Source organism: Bactrocera neohumeralis, chromosome 2 (genome assembly GCF_024586455.1).
Source record: "Bactrocera neohumeralis isolate Rockhampton chromosome 2, APGP_CSIRO_Bneo_wtdbg2-racon-allhic-juicebox.fasta_v2, whole genome shotgun sequence".
NCBI lineage: Eukaryota > Metazoa > Arthropoda > Insecta > Diptera > Tephritidae > Bactrocera > Bactrocera neohumeralis.
In genome coordinates, this window is record NC_065919.1 from 29,084,972 (window position 1) to 29,106,130 (window position 21,159).

At 36.7% G+C, this 21,159-nt stretch overlaps 1 protein-coding gene across 6 annotated transcripts in view; it reads right to left on the reverse strand.

Moving 5' to 3' along the window:
• Positions 1–2,717: 2,717 nt before the first annotated feature.
• Positions 2,718–21,159, reverse strand: part of LOC126767936 (dihydropyrimidinase) — a 48,151-nt gene continuing 29,709 nt past the window's right edge. For 3 of the 6 annotated variants that reach the window (XM_050485747.1, XM_050485748.1, XM_050485749.1), the window contains 8 exons: positions 12,045–12,108; positions 11,883–11,977; positions 11,608–11,798; positions 11,246–11,520; positions 11,039–11,185; positions 8,093–8,331; positions 3,928–4,673; positions 2,718–3,861 (listed from right to left, as the gene is read on the reverse strand). In XM_050485747.1, the coding sequence (XP_050341704.1) occupies positions 3,782–3,861; positions 3,928–4,673; positions 8,093–8,331; positions 11,039–11,185; positions 11,246–11,520; positions 11,608–11,798; positions 11,883–11,977; positions 12,045–12,092 (1,821 nt within the window). In that variant the 5' untranslated portion in view covers positions 12,093–12,108 and the 3' untranslated portion in view covers positions 2,718–3,781. Of the gene's footprint in view, positions 3,862–3,927; positions 4,674–6,594; positions 6,819–8,092; positions 8,332–11,038; positions 11,186–11,245; positions 11,521–11,607; positions 11,799–11,882; positions 11,978–12,044; positions 12,109–21,159 lie in introns of all 6 variants that reach the window. The other 3 variants (XM_050485750.1, XM_050485751.1, XM_050485752.1) reach the window with 3 other exon arrangements.

Sequence of the window (21,159 nt, forward strand, 5' to 3'; positions counted from 1 at the left end):
GTATCCGCCGAGGGAAGTAGAGAAAGAGGAAGACCTCCACTCCGTTGGAAGGAACAGATGGAGAAGGACCTGGCTTCACTTGGAAGTGGCTTGAAACGATTATTTTACATATGGCTCAAGCAGCTCACGACTTCCGTTTTTAGATCAAAAACAACAGCTTCTGAAAAGAAACCCTCTTTTGATGACATCCAGGGAAAACGCATTAAGGTTGAAAACTGCTTTTGACAGCACGAAAAAGAGCTGCCTTTATGCCGCGATGTCTGTGTAAACGAGGTTTCAGACAAGAAGACTCTCTTTCATGCGACTTCCTCAGTCTACTCTTGGAGAAAATAATTCGAGCTGCAGCACTAATTAGAGAAGGCACTATATTCTATAGAAGGCCGATGATATTGATACCTTTGGCCTCAACAACCGCGTCGTTTGTTCTGCTTTCTGCATAATATGATAAGGAGCGAAGTAAACGGATCTGGTAGTGAACGAGTCCAAGAAATATCTCCTGCCATTAAACAAACATTCGTCGGGCTCGCGACTAGGCCTCACGCCACTATTGTCAGTCATAGATAATTTAGTCTATCTTGGGACCAGTATTAACACCAACAACAATGTCTGCCTCGAAATCCAATGCAGAATAACTCTTGCCGACAGGTGCTACTTCGGACTGAGCAGGCAATTGAAAAGTAAAGTTCTCTCTCGACGAACAAAAACCAAACTCTAAAGGCATAGAGGATGACAACATCTTATGAGTCGCATTCGATGAAACGATCAGCTGTATGAGATATACGACGACATTGACACAGTTCAGCGAATTAGGCGGCACGAAATTGTTGTTAACTCGGCTATAACCGCGTAAGCGGTGTCTATACCAGTAAAGAAGAAGAAGAAGAAGAAGAAGAAGAAGATTTTGCTATGTGTTTGGTGGGATTTAGAAAGGAATCATTTATTATAAGTTGCTCACCAGACTCTGTCAATCTGAAATAAGACTACGGCAACGTCAGACCACACAAATCGATAGTGACTCGCCCGATGCTCCGGAAGCTTGGTTAGAAAGTCCTAATGCATCTACTTTGTTGCCCTAACCTGACCTCAAATGATTACTACCTACAAAGTATATTCTTGACTATAATTTTGTTGGCTTAAGAGAAGCATGGTAAATTCAATATTCCAGTTTTTGGACAATACAGCCGAGGGTTTCTATGAGAGTGCCATTATGAAATTTCTTTTAAAATAGCAACAATTTATCAAACAACTCGTTGTATATTGGACCTTAATCCCATCATTCTAAATACGCAAAAAAATGTAGTATTTTTTTTTCTAAACCATCAAGATCGGCGTGCATAGCAATAACTGTGCAGTAATGTATACCATGATCACGTCTGCACTCCAATGCCAAAACTGCAATATAAACAAGTAAGGAAGGACTAAGTTCGGGTGTCACCGAACATTTTATACTCTCGCATGATAAAGTGATAATCGAGATTTCATTATACGTCATTTACATATTTTTCAAATACCGTATTTTTGTAAAGTTTTATTCCGTTATCATCATTGGTTCCTAATGTATATACTCGTATTATACAGAAAAGGCATCAGATGGAATTCAAAATAGCGTTATATTGGAAGAAGGCGTGGTTGTGAACCGAGTTCACCCATATTTCGTACATGTCATCAGGGTGTTAAGAAAATATTATATACCGAATTTCATTGAAATCGGTCTAGTAGTTCCTGAGATATGGTTTTTGGTCCACAAGTGGGCGAGGTCACGCCCATTTTCAATTTTTAAAAAAAGCCTGGGTGCAGCTTCCTTCTGCAATTTCTTCTGTAAAATTTAGTGTTTCTGACGTTTTTTGTTAGTCCGTTAACGCACTTTTAGTGATTTTCAACATAACCTTTGTATGGGAGGTGGGCGAGGTTATTATCCGATTTCTTCCATTTTTGAACTGTGTATGGAATTCCGAGATACGTGCAAAAAACTTAGTAGGGGGCGGGGCCACGCCCACTTTTCCAAAAAAATTACGTCCAAATATGCCCCTCCCTAATGCGATCCCTTGTGCCAAATTTCACTTTAATATCTTTATTTATGGCTTAGTTATGACACTTTATAGGTTTTCGGTTTCCGCCATTTTGTGGGCGTGGCAAATGGCCGATTTTGCCCATCTTCGAACTTAACCTTCTTATGGAGCCAAGGAATACGTGTACCAAGTTTCATCATGATATCTCAATTTTTACTCAAGTTACAGCTTGCACGGGCGGACGGACAGACGAACGGACGGACAGACAGACATCCGGATTTCGACTCTACTCGTCACCCTGATCACTTTGGTATATATAACCCTATATCTGACTCTTTTAGTTTTAGGACTTACAAACAACCGTTATGTGAACAAAACTATAATACTCTCCTTAGCAACATTGTTGCGAGAGTATAAAAAGCTTTAGACCACAACGATAGTCTTTTTGATGTTTCGTGAAAGATCTCATCCTTGAATGCGTGGAAACGTCGACGCGATCAACATTTCTCACTGAAACCAGTTCTGTATCAGCTTTTGATACTTCTAAATACTTCTAATTTACGGGTTCAAACCACTTTATTATGATACGAAGCAAACAATTATTGAGGACCATGGATCTTTGCACTACTTCAATGCAACAATCAGTATCTATACTCTTTCTATTTACTCACCTTGTATGGCGTTTCCTGTTTAGAGAAAAAACAACAATGAATTTTAGCATACAACGTTGATGTTTTATTAAATGTTAATTTGTATTTTATATTATAATTATTATTATTATTTCAATATGAATAAAAATTAGGTAGAAATCGTCTTACAAATTTACGCTAATCATGCAAGTGAACGATCTACAAATAATCGCTTCCTCATTTTGTAAGTATATTTGCTTGTAAATGTGTCCAACGGAAGGAGAAAAGTGCATCTACATATTTATGTTTATAAGTCACTTAGGAAAATATGTGGGGGACACGCGTCGCCAAGACCCGTTCTCTGTATGTATGTACATAGCTACTCACGATGGGGAGGAGACGGGTGGTTTTGGCTCGTGCGTTTAATGAAGAAAGGCGTGTAAAGGCAAAATTAATTTTAAATTCACTTGTGTGTTTAATCACAATTTATATATGTATGTATGTATGTTAAAGGTACAAAAACAAATATATAAATATATTATAGTTGAAAAAAAAACAAAAACAATAATTATAAATTTAAGCTAACACATGAAATATGATTGCACAATAAGCAGATATTACAATTATATTTAATAATATTCACTATTTAGTTTACGCTGATGCGGTTACATATATACTTGTACAAGTCCACATACATAGCGCATACATTTACATTTGCATATGTATGTAGGTATGCATGATTATATGAATTAACTGTTGTATAATTAAATTTAGATATTTATAAACTTCATTTGCTATTCGTTCATGTTTTATGCGTAGTACAAAGATTTGGTAGATTTGGTTTGGTAGCTTCTCCATTCACACTTTTGATTGATGTAATTTTGGGAACACGTCTTTTGCGATTTTTATATGTGTAAGTATGTGTGTGTGTGTGTTATGTTGTTGCAATAAACCACATTCTGCTTACAAACAAAAACAATATATACATACATATCTGTATATAAGTATGTATGTAGGCATTTAGCCATTTCGCAAATCTCTTACAGTTACTTAACTATGTTTGTAAGTATGTCTGTATGTATGGATGTATCGAATTGTGCGATTTGGTGCCGGTGTGTGATGACTGCGCATGGTTGCATTGATTTACCAGAAACCCGAAGACTTGCCGCCTGGTGGATTCCTGACACGAATACACGAGCGATTGCCAGATTTATCCAGCTCCTCTGTAAGGAGATAGAAAAAAAGATGTAAACGAATAATAAATACAGCTCTCAACACAAATCATTCACCATTTGAATTAACTAAGCCTGATTGCTTACCGCTAACGGAAAACGTTGATTCTTGCATGTTACGTGTACCTTCGACGCGTCCACGGCCCGATGGTGTACTGGCTACGGAACCGCCAGCACCCGGCATGGAGAGCAATGTGCGTGAGATGGGCTCCTGATACGGTATTTCGATTTCCAAAGCGCCCAAATCCAATTTCTTCAAACCGTTATTCAATTGCTCTTCATGCTCTTCGCCATTGTGCTCTTCGTTGGCTGCAATCTTACCCTCCAACACATCGTAGAGATATGGCGGACGTGTTGGTGTATTAACGAAACGCCCATAACCTTCGGCGACGCGTACGCTGCCGTCTTCGACGCAAATGCGTCCGCGCACCAAAACCATTTCGGGCACACCATGGCATACCATGCCCTCGAAAATGTTGAAATCGCATGCATGATGATGCGTCTCCTTGGAAATGGTGCGTGTAGCATTTGGATTCCAAATGACAATGTCAGCATCCGAGCCCACGGCGATGCGTCCTTTTTGTGGATAAAGATTGAATATTTTGGCGGCATTGGTGCTGGTGACGGCAACGAAGCGGCAGGGATCCAATAGGCCAGCATGCACACCTTTCTCCCAAACAACAGACATGCGATCCTCGACGCCGTTGACACCGTTCGGTATTTTGGTGAAGTTGCCTTTGCCTAACTCCTTGTGCTCCTTGTTGAAGGTGCAATTGTCGCTGCCGGTTGTCTGCAGATCATCGCTGTTGAGCAGAATTGGAAAATGCATTTTAATTTGACAGATAATATTCTCTTTGTCACTCATTGTTATTTAGTTAATAAACACAGAAAGCCGTTAAATGGGAGGGAATAGCGTTCAGAGGTTTAGCCTTACCCTCGCGCACGCTGAGAAAACATAGAGACATGGTGGATTAATGTTGTCTGCGTTCAGTGTCTTAAGTTTTATTATTAGTGCTATGCATGAGGTGGGGCATAATTCCTCGAGAGATTATAAGAAAAACAGGGACTAATAGTATGATATCAAATCAGCCGATCTTCAGTGAGTTTAAATAATGTTCACAGCTTTAATACTCTACTGGAATCGAAAAGAATTATCAATAACTTATATTTAAAAAATCCTGAACTACCAGTCGTTCTTACAGCAGGCCTAAATGCATTTAGAATCACAAAAGTTGGTTAGAAGTTATACTTGTATATAGTAAATTATGAAGTTGAGCACTTAACAAAACATCCGATAGTACGGTTCGATTTTATTACTGCACATACGTAGACTGCCTTTTATATTTCGCGATTTGGAAACACGATTGTTGCAATCTGGAAACTCATAATTTTATCATAGAGTTTGACATATTTGATTTGGTATACTAGCGCTATTTGTGTTTTTACAGTTACTTTAAATATTCTTTTTCGATCAAAAAATGGAATTGAATTTCGGCGTAAATTAATTAAATTTTTGCACCATGAAGCTCCATCAAGGACACGGGTTTATCGATCGTGTAGTGAATTATCGAGTCGTATTTTAGGGAAGATCGCAAAAATAAGTTGTAGTTCCGGACCTATTGATGCTGTGCTCAAACTGATATTGCAAGTTCGTTATGTGACCTACAGTGTGATTAAGACAACTATGGACATTAGTGGGATGTAAAATATTTGGTTCACCTTGGATCCCATACAATTTGTCGATCGATCAAAACAAGGCTCTTGTCGATTAGTCGAGGAAAATGTTTACCAAATGCGATAGAATCGTGGATTTGCACTATGAGCCCGAAAGTAAAGTACAGTGGACTGTAAGTGTGATTCAAGATGAGCCGCATCCAACAAAAGTTGTTTGCGCACGAAATACTTCCTAGCAAAGAGTGGCTTTTTTTGAAACAACTTGACATATTGCAACCATACCGCTAGAGCAATGCAGAACAACAAAATCTGTGTATGTTTTCAGTCATTTGCTTGCCAGTTGTCTTTCAAGAAATTCCGCCAAAATCGGATCACTCTTCACCACGATAATGCGAGCTTTCAAACATCGACTGAAACAATTGCATTTTTGCGCACTCAAAACATCAATTTGATGAGTCATCCACCGTATACTCCTAACATGGCACCGAATTACCGTAAGAAAAAGATATACTAATAGGTCACCATTTTTCGACACCTGATGATTTCAGATCTACTTATGTATGTATATCTCAAAAACAGAGGAGCTAGTTTGCTTATACACAGACAGACATACGCACATGACTAAATCGACGCAGCTCGTCATGCTGAACATTTATATGTATATAAGTACATACATATGTATGTATGTACATATACTTTATGCGGTCTCCGACGTATCCTTCTGGGTGTTACAATCTTCATAGCGAACTTATTACTCCCCTTCCGGGTTGAAAATGTAATGAGACGTAACATGTATTTACAAATTAATTTTGTTTGGGTGTACAATTTCTTCCCACTAAATAATTATTTAAAATCATTTTCATCACTTCTACCGAAATTGACGATTCGACAGCAGACATTTCGATTTGTGCAGATGACACATCTATTAAGTACTTATGAATATAATTATACCCGAAAACCACGAATAAGAAAATTATCTACTCTGAGTCATTTACTCTTGCATCCGCCTCCCTGTGTGTATGTATGTATGTTTTGTGCTGAGATACTTACTACGCCAGCGATTTCATCAATTGCCTTGGCGTTTCGGCCGATTCGCGTATTGGTGGACTTGTTATGTAATACAAACGCTCCTGCTGACGAACGCCATTCATTGAGCGCCCAATTGAACCGGCCAAAGTTTCGCCGAACACAACGTAGCCGCTGCGACGGGCGCGACCAATAATTTCAGCCGACGATTTCGAAGTGATGCGAGTCACATAGAGCGGTGTCTTCATCTGATCCGTTATCCAACATTCAAATGCGATTTATTAACATTAATGTGTTAATATTAACGGGTTGTAAGCATGTGTGTGTGTGAGTTGGTATGAGTGTGAGAAATAGTACACGAAATAGACAAAAAACAGTAAAAAGAAGACAAACAAACAAAGTAATTAGCAAAATTACAACAAATAGTAAATACACATACGAGGATAACGGTATTTGTGTAATTAAAGTTAATTAGGCAATGAGAACATTAAACCGTTTTACAAAAGTGTTTATGTGTACATATGTATGTATGTATATTATGTATGCATGTGACTTTATCCATCGGCATGACAAATGGGTTAGATTATGTGTGTATGTATGTACATATGTAATGACTACATGCAATGTAGAAATTAGTTGGTGCATTTGCGAGCAACACTAAAATTCCAGTTAAACAATCCAATGCCAAATTATTTCCTCGAACATTAGTACATAAGTATGCATATATCGGGTGATTTTTTTGAGGTTAGGATTTTCATGCCCAGTATGCTTTGACATTTCATCATGAATAGACTTACTAACGAGCAACGCTTGCAAATCATTGAATTTTATTACCAAAATCAGTGTTCGGTTCGAAATGTGTTTTTTTGTTCAGCGATGAGGCTCATTTCTGGTTGAATGGCTACGTAAATAAGCAAAATTGCCGCATTTGGGGTGAAGAGCAACCAGAAGCCGTTCAAGAACTGCCCATGCATCCCGAAAAATGCACTATGTACGCTGGTGGAATCATTGGACCGTATTTTTCAAAGATGCTGTTGGACGCAACGTTACGGTGAATGGCGATCGCTATCGTTCGATGCTAACAAACTTTTTGTTGCCAAAAATGGAAGAAGGGCACTTGGTTGACATGTGGTTTCAACGAGATGGCGCTACATGCCACACAGCTCGCGATTCTATGGCCAATTCGGAGAAAACATCTCAAGAAATGGACCCGTAAGTTGGCCACCAAATCATGCGATTTAACGCCTTTAGACTATTTTTTGTGGGGCTACGTCAAGTCGAACATTAGTACATCCAGCTTTGGTATCGGGCTATATACATACATAATGGTATATTCCGAAGCCGAATGTTATGTCATGAAGCAATTAAAGAACCGATGAGATTTTGCAAATTTTATGCGTTTTTTTTTTAAAAAAAGTTATCAAGCTCTTAAAAAATCACCCGATACATACATAAGTATATTAGCCGAATGTTATGTGTGAAGCAATTAACCTGCTTCAGGTTCACCCTTCGTGAAACTTACTTCGCCAATAGGTTCATCATAAAGGCGGGCGTCGTTGGATCGGGACGTAGTGGTGGACTGAGCACGTGACCCGCTGCATGTTGGAAACATTCGTGCCAGTAGTTGGTGCCATCGGTGCCGAGCGCCGCAGCCAAGGTTTCGCCATAGATGACGGTATTTTTGTAGCGTCTGCGCGCACGCGCCACCTCAATGCCCGCCGATTTACTCATTACATGCACTACGTATAACGGACAATCGACCTTTTTCGGTGGTAATTCGTGTGTTTTGTGGGTGTGGTGGTTGGAGTGGAGGGAGTAGCGTGGCAAGGAACCATTGAGTTGGTGAGTTTGTGAGGTGTGTTGAAAGGGCATTGGGTATTTGGTGGTATATATTTATGTACATTTATTAATGTATACATATGTACAAAATGAAATTAAAAAAAGAAAAAATTTCAATTTTAAAATTTAAAAATTAAAAAAAAAAAATAAATAAAAATAAACAACTTTTTACATATATGTAAATGCGAGTGTGCATATTGTGCTTAGAAACTATCAACGCAGAGTAAAGGAAGCGCTAAGTGTGAGTGGAACTGATTTTTTACATCATCGACACCATGCTAAAAAGTTATAATAATGCTTTACAACGGAAAATACTTAATAAAGTATTATTTTTCTAATAATAATAACAATTTAAATATGTATTCTTGAGAATATCAATCAATTGCGTATTTGAGAATGTTTTTTGCCGCTACAACAACCTATGAATAAATAAATACTACTGACCTCACCATTTCTTTAAACACTAAAAACTTCTCAAATAAATTTGCTTTTTGCGCTAATATTCCAATATTGATTTTTGTCAATTTCATTTCAAAACAAATTTTCAAACTGGTGGCAACTCTTTCCAAAATAATTTTCTTGGTGCCCGTACTGAAATAAATTATTTGTTTTAGCAATTTATTAATTATATTTGAATATTAAATTTTATCATTTATTTAATTTAATAACATTTTTAGAGTAATGGTAAACTTTTTCCAAAAGATTTTTAACGGCAAATCTTCTTAAATCTCTCTAGTGTTTTCTTCGCTCTAGCAAATACAAATTGTTTTGAAATTTTAATAATTCTTCGTTCTAAATCATCCGAGTATTAAGACGGCAAATCAGAAAATAAATTATTAAAACCAGCTCTGGCAAAAATTTTACTCGTCTATAATCTAAACAAACTGTGAAACTTAAACAAGAACTCTTTCTTTGCGTTCAAGACGTCATGAACTCATCGTTTCGAACCATTTTAAGTGACCAGTTACAAGTAATATCTAATGAGAAGGTTCAGGTTTTTACGATTTGACCGAAATTTAGCTTCCTAAAGCCAAATAATGCGTTATGTGCTATCATGTTACTGTATTACCCCTTGCTAAGATTAATCGTGATATAAACCCCGTGATGTTGGTTGAGGTTAAGTTAAATATTTTATTTCTGTATTCTGATGAAAACCGATTAACTGAAGTGAAATTCTCACATATAATAACCTTACTCTGTAGCTAGATGAAATACTACTGTGGCGTAGTAAGACTTTTTAATTTAAATTTCGCGCGAAAACTTATTCTTCAAAATATTTTTGCTAGGTGGGTATGACTGTCAGTGAAATTTGTGCCAAATGGCCAAAGGCCTTCAGTGATAATAGTTTGTCGCGACCAAGTACTTTTGATTGTTATAAGTTATTCAAAGAGGACAGATAACTCTTTGACGACAAACCACGTCCAGAGCGGCCATCAACAACAACTGATGATCGACACGTCAATAACATAAGGGAATTGGTGCGTGCGAATCGACGATTAACAGTCAGAGATCTTACTTCCATCGCTGCAATATCGAAAGGATCAGTGAAAACCATTTTGAAAGACTATTTGGGCCAAAGAAAAGTTAAACCACGATTGGTTCCAAAATCACTAAATTTTCTCAAAAAACGTCTGTGAAACAATGCTTTTCGACTACACGAAACGTTTTATTACGAGCAATGAGCCTTGGATCTATGCTTACGACTCGGAAACAGATCGGTCAATCGGCCGAATATCGTGGCAAAGATGAGTCGAAGGCGAAAGAACCATGTCAAAGCAAGTCAAAAATCAAGGTTTTGTTGACAGTTTTTTTCGATTATCGAGGTGTGGGGCACTCCGAATTCCTTCCGACCGGCCTTGTTGACAGAGAAATACTTTTTGAGTGTTATGCGTCATTTGCTTTCGTAAAAAGGGGCCTAAAATATGTGTCGACAACTCTCTGTTTTTGCACTACGATAATGCACCGTCGCATAATGCTTTGATTCTTCGTGAGTACTCGTATTTGTGAGTATCCGCGCCGTTTCGTGTGACTTCTGGCTATTCGACACACTCTAACGACCACTCCGAGGAAACCGTTTTGAGTGAATTGAAGATATTAAAAGTGAATCACTACGAACATTGAAAGCTATTCCGGAAATTGACTTTAACAACTGTTTCGAGAATTGGAAAAAGCGTTGGCACAAGTGTATTGGGGCCTATGGGGATTACTCTGAGAAGGACGACATAGATTTTGAAGAATAAATTAAGAATTTTCAAATTAAGAAGAAAGTCTTACTATTTTTGGCTCTAAGTAGTATTCACGGTTCCAATCAAACTTAGCTCTTGCTTGCTTATAATTTTAGTTAAAAAGTGTATTGTTTATGAAAATATTTTGTGCAAATAAATTTTGAGAGAATTTTGATTAAGTCTTTTCTTGCGCTAACATTATTTTAATAGAATGCAAAATATTTGTTCGTATATGTAAGGTTATGTTACGTTACGTTTTGACACAATTTGGATAAATTAAATTAAAATATGTTTAACAAAAAATAATACAGTGCGCTAACCAATTTTAAAAATATTTTACTTAATTTATGTCTGTACACGTGTATATGTGATACTTCGGTACACAACTCAAAATTTTAAAATACCTGATGTGCCAGTATACAGGCTCGGTTGACTGCCTCAGCCTCTACTTCTTCCTGCCGCGAGAGCTCATGACCCTCTGGACCAGTAACGCCAGCAGCCAGTAATTTCTGCACATTCTTAGCAATAATATCGCCATTCTCAGCATGCACCTTTCATTCAAAAGCATACAAATTTAGTGCAACTCCCACAGGATAACCCATTAAAAATACCTGTGCAACACCATTTAACGCTCGTATGCGCTCGAAAGCCTCCAAAAGCTCCGAATCATTCAACTGATACAGACCCTTGTAAGCCATGAACATTTTGAAAGAATTGACGCCCAGCTCTTCGCACATGATTTTCATTTCTTCAGACACAGATTTCGACCACCAAGTGATGCCCACATGGAGCGCATAATCACAGCAGACCTTGGGATCAGCCCAAGCACGCCATTTGTCGTAGGCTTCAACGAGCGATTCACCCTTGTCGGGCAGCACGAAATCGACTGTGAAGTGAAAATCGTTAGTTATATGAAAAGTTTTCGGAACTCACAATTTTTAGCGGTGCCAAAGTTCATAACATTGATACTCACTGATAGTGGTGGTGCCGCCAGCTACGGCCGCTTTGGTGCCATGATAGAAATCGTCTACAGCGACGCAACCGCCGAATTTCAGCTGCATGTGAGTGTGTGGATCAATGCCACCGGGCAGCACCAATTTGTTTGCAGCATCCACAATGCGTACGCCGCCGGGCACAACGATATCGGATGCGGATCCAACAAATCTAGCATGGGAAAGAATTAATAATTATTAATAATTATAATTAAGATATTTTCTAACAGCTTCTTAATTTCAAATGAATAATTACTTAATTATGCCATCCTCAATGTAAATATCGGCCTTAAATGACTTGTCGTGGTTGACGATGTGTCCATTCTTGATATAGACGCGGTTCTGGGAGCTCTGGTTCGTTGAAATATTGAAAATGTGATTAAGTTTAGAAAGGCTTTTGGCATATTCAAAGACTTACCTGAAGGTGGATGGGCACCTTCTTGACGGGTTTTGGACTTGTCGCCATGTTTTTGGAAATTTATCTGAAATTCAAAAGAAAAATTCAATTGAGTTCTAAGTGCATATAATTTTATAATATCTCGGGACAAAGAGTTTTAAAATATATAGACGCTATATGATGGTACATATTAGGAAAGGGTAGAAAAATCTATACTATGGGCTCTATAAAAACATCATCATACCATATGTTGACAAAGTCCAAACCTTGAATTACTAATGATTAAGACGGGTGTAGAGTGGAACACACCCCAAAAGCTAGGCTGATTATATATACTCAGATTTTGTGAAACAAAAATGTATCTGTCTTAAGGGTAATTTCTTGAAACTACTAAATTTGTTTCATAAGGATCTACGCATTATTCTATCTGAGGCTGGTTTGAAACACTTTGAAATTCGGCACGAAATGTACCATATAGGAAATAATTATGGAAAACCTGAAGGAGCTGTCAAATATTTCTCTCAGACCTGTAATTATCTTCGAGAAGTTATACTTATGTTATCACTGGATTGTTTTACTACTATTGGAAATAACAATTAACAGTCGGTACATTAGTTGGACCTATGATCCCAGTTGTGAAGTAATTTGTAAATAGTTGATTTCTCTTAACTAAGTATCAATCTGTATTGAAAATATAAATTTTTTAATACATATACATATGTATATAAAAGAAGGAAGGTATAATTGAGCATTTCATACACATGCAACTTGAAAAGATTAAAGCCTGGGAAGTACCTTCAGGTACATAAGGCCTGTTAGTTCACCCGATTTTATATTCTAAGCACAAATATAAAAAACACGCTCTCTCAATCTTATTGTATTAAGATAACTCACATATTGGCCGATATATACGGTATAGTGTCTCCCGGAAGTTCGGGGGCTAAAGGAAGTATTGATCCGATTCAAACCATTTCTAGTACACAGTCATACTACTATCAGGAAAGAATGCTTTCTGAATTTCAATTATAAATCTGACACATTGACTAATATCTTCTATATCCATAAGGTGGCATACTCTAACACAGAACTCGTTTATTCCCTATTATTAATTGCTTTTTGATTTGTACACTCGAAAGGAAAGAATTAGATGAAATTGTGTTATATATGTAGACGTGGCTGTAGTCCGATTTCGCCCATTTTCACAATAAAACATAAATTGTCACAGAAAAGGCACCTTTTATATCTGGTTGAAAACGGTCGGGCGGGTCTCAAGATTTGTGATTTCACCTAAAAGTGAGGGGTGCCACGCCTATTGTTCAGTTTTGACCACGGCTCCTTTAAAGCTCTCTCATACCATCTCGGGGGTAAAATTAAATGCCTCTTGCGTATTCAGTTATTGATTTATCGCGCTTTTAGCTTAGTAGTTTTTAACAGTAACGTTATCTGAGAAAGTGAATGAATCTCGGTTGGAGTTCTTATAGTATTTGCGCTAAGCGAATTTGGTTGTTCTAGCTTAAGTGGTTTAAGAGGGCTTAAACTTATTAGAGGGCCGGACACGAAATATAAATTTTTACTCAAGTTACAGCTTGTACGGATGGACGGACGGACAGACAAACAGTCATACGGATTACAACTCATCTCGTCATTCTTATAAATTATATATGTATGTATAACCCTATATCTATCTCGATTAATTTTAGGAGATACATATAACCGTTAGATGAACAAAACTATTATACTCTGTAGCAACATGTTGCAAGAGCATAAATAAATAAAAAATAATACATACATATGTATGTACTTACATACTTATGTACATGCGAATGCATGAAAAATTAATAGCTTTGTCTTATCGGTATTAGAATTGTATACATCATTCAAATGTGAAATGTCACCCAAAAAAAAATCTACTAATTAAAAGCAGATTACTTATCGCATCTATGTAGTTACATATAAGTTTTTAAAGATAGTACATAAGTATGTTATAAATTATGTACGAACATAAGTAATCTACGTAAAGCTGTTTTTATTTTCGGCAATGCGAAATGTTTGCGATTACCGATATCTTATATGTGTATATGTATATATTGCAAATTTTAATACATACTTATGTATGTATGTAGTACATACATACATATCGTCACCTGAAATGCAAAATAACGTAACAACATTTTCGGAAATTTACAGTGGCATGAATGAAACACGAAATAAAATGGAACATGAGTGAAAGAAAATTTTAATATTGATTAAAACTAGTTTATATTTGATCGGAGAACCAGAAAATGTTGACCATAAGTAATATTATGTATGTAATTTGAAGTAGTGAAGCGTAATCAATTAGACATTCAATTTCGAATTTTTTGATGATACGTTATTTTGCATTTCAGGTGACGATATAGTCGTTGTCGTAGTTCTCTGTTCCCATTAAAATTTAAAAAGCTTTTCGTTTCTTACAGTGTAATTTCTTCTTTCTTTCAGTGTAATTCCGCGTGAAAAATAGTCTTATAAAATCCGTCAACAATTCGAATAATTATATTGTGATTATCTTTATTTGTTTAACCGATAAAACTAACAAATTGAAAATCTGAGTAAACAAAGAAGTAAACGACATTTCCTAACTCTCATATTTTGAATCAGCATGCAGTACTACTATAATTCAGATAGCGGTCACTATTTTCAGTTCCGATAACGCGTTCTTCGTCATTTCTGAGAAGTTTAATTCCATTTGATGGAGGAGTGACGCTGATGTACATATAACTTTTAAGGATTGTTTTTTTTTTTTAATTTTTATCAACATTACCAGGGTTGTGAAAGAGTTTATCATCTCGCCTGATCTGTCGATGTTTCACTGGGTAGGAACGATGATAATGATTCAAGCCGCATCTGCGGGAATATGTTTGTGTAAAATTGGATATTTGAAGGGCACACCTTGTGTGAAATGTTGAAAAAAATAAAACAATATCTCGAAAGTTTTTGAATTACAGCTATTTAAAGGGTGGCCACTACGGTTCAATCCTCTCCACCATTTTATTTTTAAACACGTTTTTCTCTATACAACATTTTTCCAATTTGCTACCGTGATAACTCGAAGACAAATGATCCGATTAACATGCAGATTTTTTCTGCCTATTCTAAGTATATACTTATGTATAATTCTTTACAATCAAATGGCAAATTTAAATCTTGAGTTAGTTATATACGGTATAAAGGAAGTTGATCTTTCTATTAGGTTCATATATGAGGATAAGGAAAGCATTGAACCGATATTATCCATTTTTAACGACACGATATTATTTTCCGAAAAACATGGCTTTCATTACGGTACCTTACAGATTGACCGATATTTTCGGTAAAACGTCAGGCACTGTTGCTCAGATATTCGGTATCTGGTTACTTTAAAAGTTATAGTCCAATTTTGACTATTTAAGGACGTGAGATCGCATGCCCTGAATACACTTTTTCTAAAAAGTTGATTTCGATAACGCCTTTGGTTCTCATTTTATATACTGTAAAGTGAAATAATCACTCGGATGTAAAAATTTTTATATATTGGAAGCAGGCGTGGTTGTATTCAGATTTCACGCATTTCCACAATATAACACAAAAAAGCCAATTAATGTTAAGCACACAATTTGGTTGAAATTGGTCAATTAGTTCCTGAGATATATGTAAGTAGGTTTTCACCCAAAGATGGGTGGTGCCATGCCTATTGTCGAACTATTTTATAGTGGGCGTGGTTATCTAATTTCACCCATCACAGTAATTAAAAAATTGTTGGAACCAGATCCTCTCAAGTTGAAATAGCTGAAGTGGTTTGTGAATATGCTCATTAAGCCTATTAGAGGACGGGATCACGCCCACTTTTATAAAAAAACGCAGAAAACCTTTGTTCTGCAAAAAGCTTCCCAAAATATCGATTTGGATCGTTTGGTTTGGGCTTGACGCTTGTGGTCTAGCGTGATAGGACACATAAATACTTTTTATGTTTGTACTAAAATAATAATTATTTTACAGTTATAATTAGCAAAACACTTAAATGTACTTATGAGGAAATGAGCATAAAGATAACCGTTATCACCATGTGTGCTGATTAGCGTTAAATAAAAGTGTTTATAAACAAAAACAGAATAAGTAAATAAATATGTATGTTTGTATGTCCATTTGCCATCCACATTGTAGATACATATGTATGCATTCAAAAAATAAATATTTGCATTGACTAAATATTATACATTGTACGATAGTAAAAGTGTTAATAAAACACTGAGAATCGCTTACATTATAACAAGGCAAACATTGCAACAACTCACAGGTCTCTTGGGTACAAAATTACCCAATATGCTTGCACCTATGTACTTATATGTGAGTTTAGATATGTATATATGCATATGTACATATGTATGCATATATGCAATTTAACCGCAAAACTTTTACTGTTAAGTTAAGTACGCCTAAGGGCACCTCGTATACATGTATGTATGTGTAATAAGCCTGCGGTTCGCTACGTTGCAAGACGCGTCGCTACACAGAGGTCAGGTCAGCGGCGCAGGTGAGTCACAACACTCACTTATACCATATTATATGTAAATATGTGTAAATATAGAGTGCCAAGCAGGTCTACGCCCATTTATACATGCGAGTATATAAACGTTTTTACTAGTAACAAATCAACCACCGGAGATGTCTAGCGCCAGCCTAGACAGAACATAATCATCAGCTGATGGCGTCACTGCCAAAGAGTTGGGGATCTACTTGCATATATGTAAATGTGTGTGCATACATACATAAGTATGTAAGTATGTATAGTATACATATATGCTGATGCGTCTGCATTGCAAGGAGCAACGTGCCAGTTTTTGGGGTGTGTATGACTCATTGCAAGGACATAAAAATCTGAACAAGCTTAATGTGTTTCCGCACTCTCTTGGCGAGCTGTTATATGCGCCGTCCATTATGACCACACTTTCGAAGTGAAAACACCCTTGCAATACGGCATGACTATCTACACGTTACACTGAAGTTGGCAGCCGGCCGAGAGCCACGCTGACAACACGCGACACTTTGCCCAGATGCCGACACGTGCAGTCACTGATATAAGCCATTATCTCCTTTGAAGGAGCAATGACGCAGTTTTCTTGAAGGATGGGTAAAAAGACAGCGTAGCACTGCAGTTTTGGCAGTTTGCGGCGAGTCCAGATATGCAATCAACCCTAAAAATCGATTTTGTGGTTCAAAAGACCACAACAAATTCTGATTGAATAGGATTGGCTGAGAAATGGTACGAGTAGCTTAAGTATTCATTAAGTAAAAATAAAACTTGTTATGGCAATAAATGATAAATTATCTAACGCCGCATTTCGTAAGAACAGAGTTAACCGACTAGAATTGTTTGCATATGTATAGTGAATAAGGGTATCATACTATTTCACTTCGAGTATCAGACAAGATACTATAGTAGATTCTATGATAGTTTTCATGCCGTAATTTTGAAATAAAGAATACATTACTTCGAGACATCATGAACGATCGGAGGAGAATGCTCTGTTCACATTTACTATTTTAACCTGAAAGTACTTTTTCTTTTCGCCAGAAAATTATTTTTTGAACAAATAATTTTTTATTAGTACTTCGAAGTCTCCAAATTATTTAATCTATATACATATGTACATAAATAAAAATGAAACCCGTTTTCCGTTGTCACGGCATCACGCGTGAATGGCTGGACCGATTTCACTAATTATGTTTTTATTGTATTTGTTATTATTAGGAGAAGGTTCTTATGTACAAAAAATTACGTAAGTTGCCGGAAAACGCCTAAAAACAGTCCTTTTCTTTTTCCCATACAAACGTTTTATTTTGTATATACATACATATGTACATTTGTGTGTAAGTAAAAATGAATGTTTGTTTGTTAACAACCGTTATGTGCTAAGCAACTGAGAAGTTGCCGGAAAACCAATCTTCCCATGAAATTTTGTATTTTCATATGCTGTGGATCTGTTTGTTAGAAGGCTCGAGAAGAATAAAAAAACTTTTCATAAGAAAAAGTCGAAAAATTGGAAATTTCCAAAAATTGACTTTTTTCATACAATTCTTTTTCTTTTGTTTTTCAATATTTTGATTTGTAAATTATTTGAATCGTTCAATTTCGGTCTCTTGCTCTTTTATTCCGGCTATTTAAAAAAAAAATTTTGAAAATTATTCAGTGAAAACTTTATGTGTGTTTCAAACGAAGTGATCAATTACAGATTGAAATTTGTTACGAAGCCACGAAGAGGTCCCGCTAATATCGGTCGGTGTTCTTTTTGCCATCAACGCCAAGGCATATGAACGAGTACTCCCAGGATGCGATGACATATGTACGTGTGGAATTATGGATCGGGGTCAATCAGTAAGCGATTGTCACAGCACGACTTTTCAAACAACAGTTACGATGTTCTTCTTTGGATGGTGGATAGTGGTTCTACCAGAACAAATTGATGAAATCATTTCTGCGGAAATTCCTGATGCAGAGAAAGATCCAGTATTAAACGAAGTGATGAAAACCAATATGGTTCATGGACCTTGCGGACACCACAATCCCACTTCGGTTTGTATGTCTAACAATAAATGCACGAAACACCATCCACTTGCTCTTCTTTCGGAATCGTAAACTGGAAATGATGGATATCCACTCTATCGTCGTAGCTCATCAGACGACCATACAACTCAGAGTAGTGAATATCGAAGTTGACAACATATGGATCATACTATATTCGCCACTGTTGTCTAATTCACATTCAAATCTCATGTCAATGTTTGATATTGTAGTTTGGTGAAATCGATCAAATATGTTTGCAAGTAAGTCACCAAAGGATGCAACATGGCGGCTATTGGTCTTGAACGATACGGTCGAACTGCAATAAAGCGCTTTGTAGGATATTTACTTTTGCAATTCATGAACGTTTTCCGACTGTTGTGCGTCTCGCACTTAATTTGGAGAATGGCCAAAGAGTGTACTTCAACCCAGAGAATATAGTGCAGCCAGTGGAAACACCGCCAGCAACAAAATTACGCAGAAAGGAAGGCCAACCAGTAGATTGACATCCAGGTGTGTTCTCAAATAATGCATTTCGATGAATTTACACAATCCACCGGAAAAACGACCTTCAGTTCCTATTGGATAATATACGCATTTCAACTTTAAGCCAGCAAAATATGTACGATGCGGTGCAAATGAAGTTCGCACACTTTTCGGGAAGATCATTTCGACATATCAACCTTCAAATCCGCTTCAATTATGGTATACGAACAAAAATTACATTGTCGAAGACATTTTACATCGTATTCGCTAAGAATTGGAAATGTGTCAATTCTGGTTGATACTTCCGGTGGTTTAATATCAATTCCATCTGCCGTTTATCAATTCATGAAAGATGAACTCATAAAGAATATTCGGACATTGGCCAAATTATCGTAACTACGATTTCTTGAGTGCACGCACAATTTTAGGTGCCAAAAATACCGATGTTATTGACTTAAACTGGAAGATTTGAAGTCAAATTGCGGGAGACTTGCGCTCATACAAATCGATCTATCGTCTTGACAATGAGACGAAGCCGCAAATTATCAAGTGGAATTTCTAAGTGCTTTGGAGAGGCTTGGTATGACACCGCATTATTTACGTCTCAAAGTTGGATCTGTCGTTATTATGTTTCGCAATCTTCAAGCACCGAAACTGTGTAATGCAACCCGACTGATTGTAACGTAGTAGCTATCTTATAGAATGGGGCAGAATGCTTGACTCTACGAATTCCTCTGAGCTCCAACGATTTGCCATTTCAGTTCAAACCTTTTCAGTTTTCAAAGAGTTCTACAATTTTCCATATCAGTTCCAACGCATTCCGTTTCCAGTGAAAATTGCATTTGAGATGAGAATCAATAGGACACAAGGATAGTCGCTAGAAGTGTGTGGCATAAATTTGGAAATGCTATGTTTTTCACACGGCCGGATATATGTGGCGTGCAGACATACTCGTGCTCACGAGTTGGAAAACCATCTTCTCTGTACATTTACGCACCGAAACAGAAACAAAAAAATATTGTTTATCAAGCTTCGTTACATTGAAAAAATTTGGAAAAATCGAAAATAAATGATTTTCAACACAATATAAATTCAACTTTCTTTTCATTTCAAAACACATAATTTAAGGCAGGACAGCGGCTGCCGGGTCAGCTAGTTCTTAAATAATTTTCGAGTCTCAACCAGTAGCATAAAAATATAACTTGGACCTTTGGATGGTGGAAACCGTGAATGAATTGCTTTAACGAACCTTTGGTATTTAATATATTATAGACTATGTGTTATAGCCCAGATGTGTTCAGGCTTTAAAGAAGCTTTACTGAATATGTTTCATCGAACGAACGGTAACAAATAAAGTGGTAGCTTCATACCACACAAACTTATCTCCAACCCTTGTATGTTGGAGCGTGTTCAACCGCAAATCTCAAAGCTAAGCGGAAGCGTGTCGGCCAGCAAATATGTATGCCTGCTACTTTTTCGATTAAACATTTTACCTTTTATTGCATTTAACCTAATAAGATCATATGTTAATTGCTTTCATATTTGTGAGGTGTCATATTAATTGGTCGAAGCCTTTAAAGTGACAACTATTTTGTATGTAAACATCGAAACAAACTTGTTTCCTGTGTAGTTTTTAATGGTTTGTTTCTGTGTGGTAAGATTAATTTCAAAAAGTAGTTATACTATATAGTTATGAATAAAAAACGTTTTATTTTTCCTTAAATACCGCGAAAAATTATCCGATCGTCGTGCGCCTAATGTATACTAACCAATGTATGTATGTATGTATTTGTTGTTTGTGTACATAATTTGCATACATACATACATATTTGGCAAAAGTACAAGAGGCAATGAACTTGAATTATGGATAGTTTCACTAACCAACGTGGATATCTCTAGAGAAGAAAAGATCGCCAGAGGGTTACTTAAGCAAAAAGGGGTTTGTAAGCATACGAACAAACGTATCAATGAGGATACTCTACATTAGTCAATAACCGCGTGGTATGGTGTAGCTAGAATCGAATAATTCTTTATCACCCGTACAATATGGATGGGTTCGTTGAATGATAATGA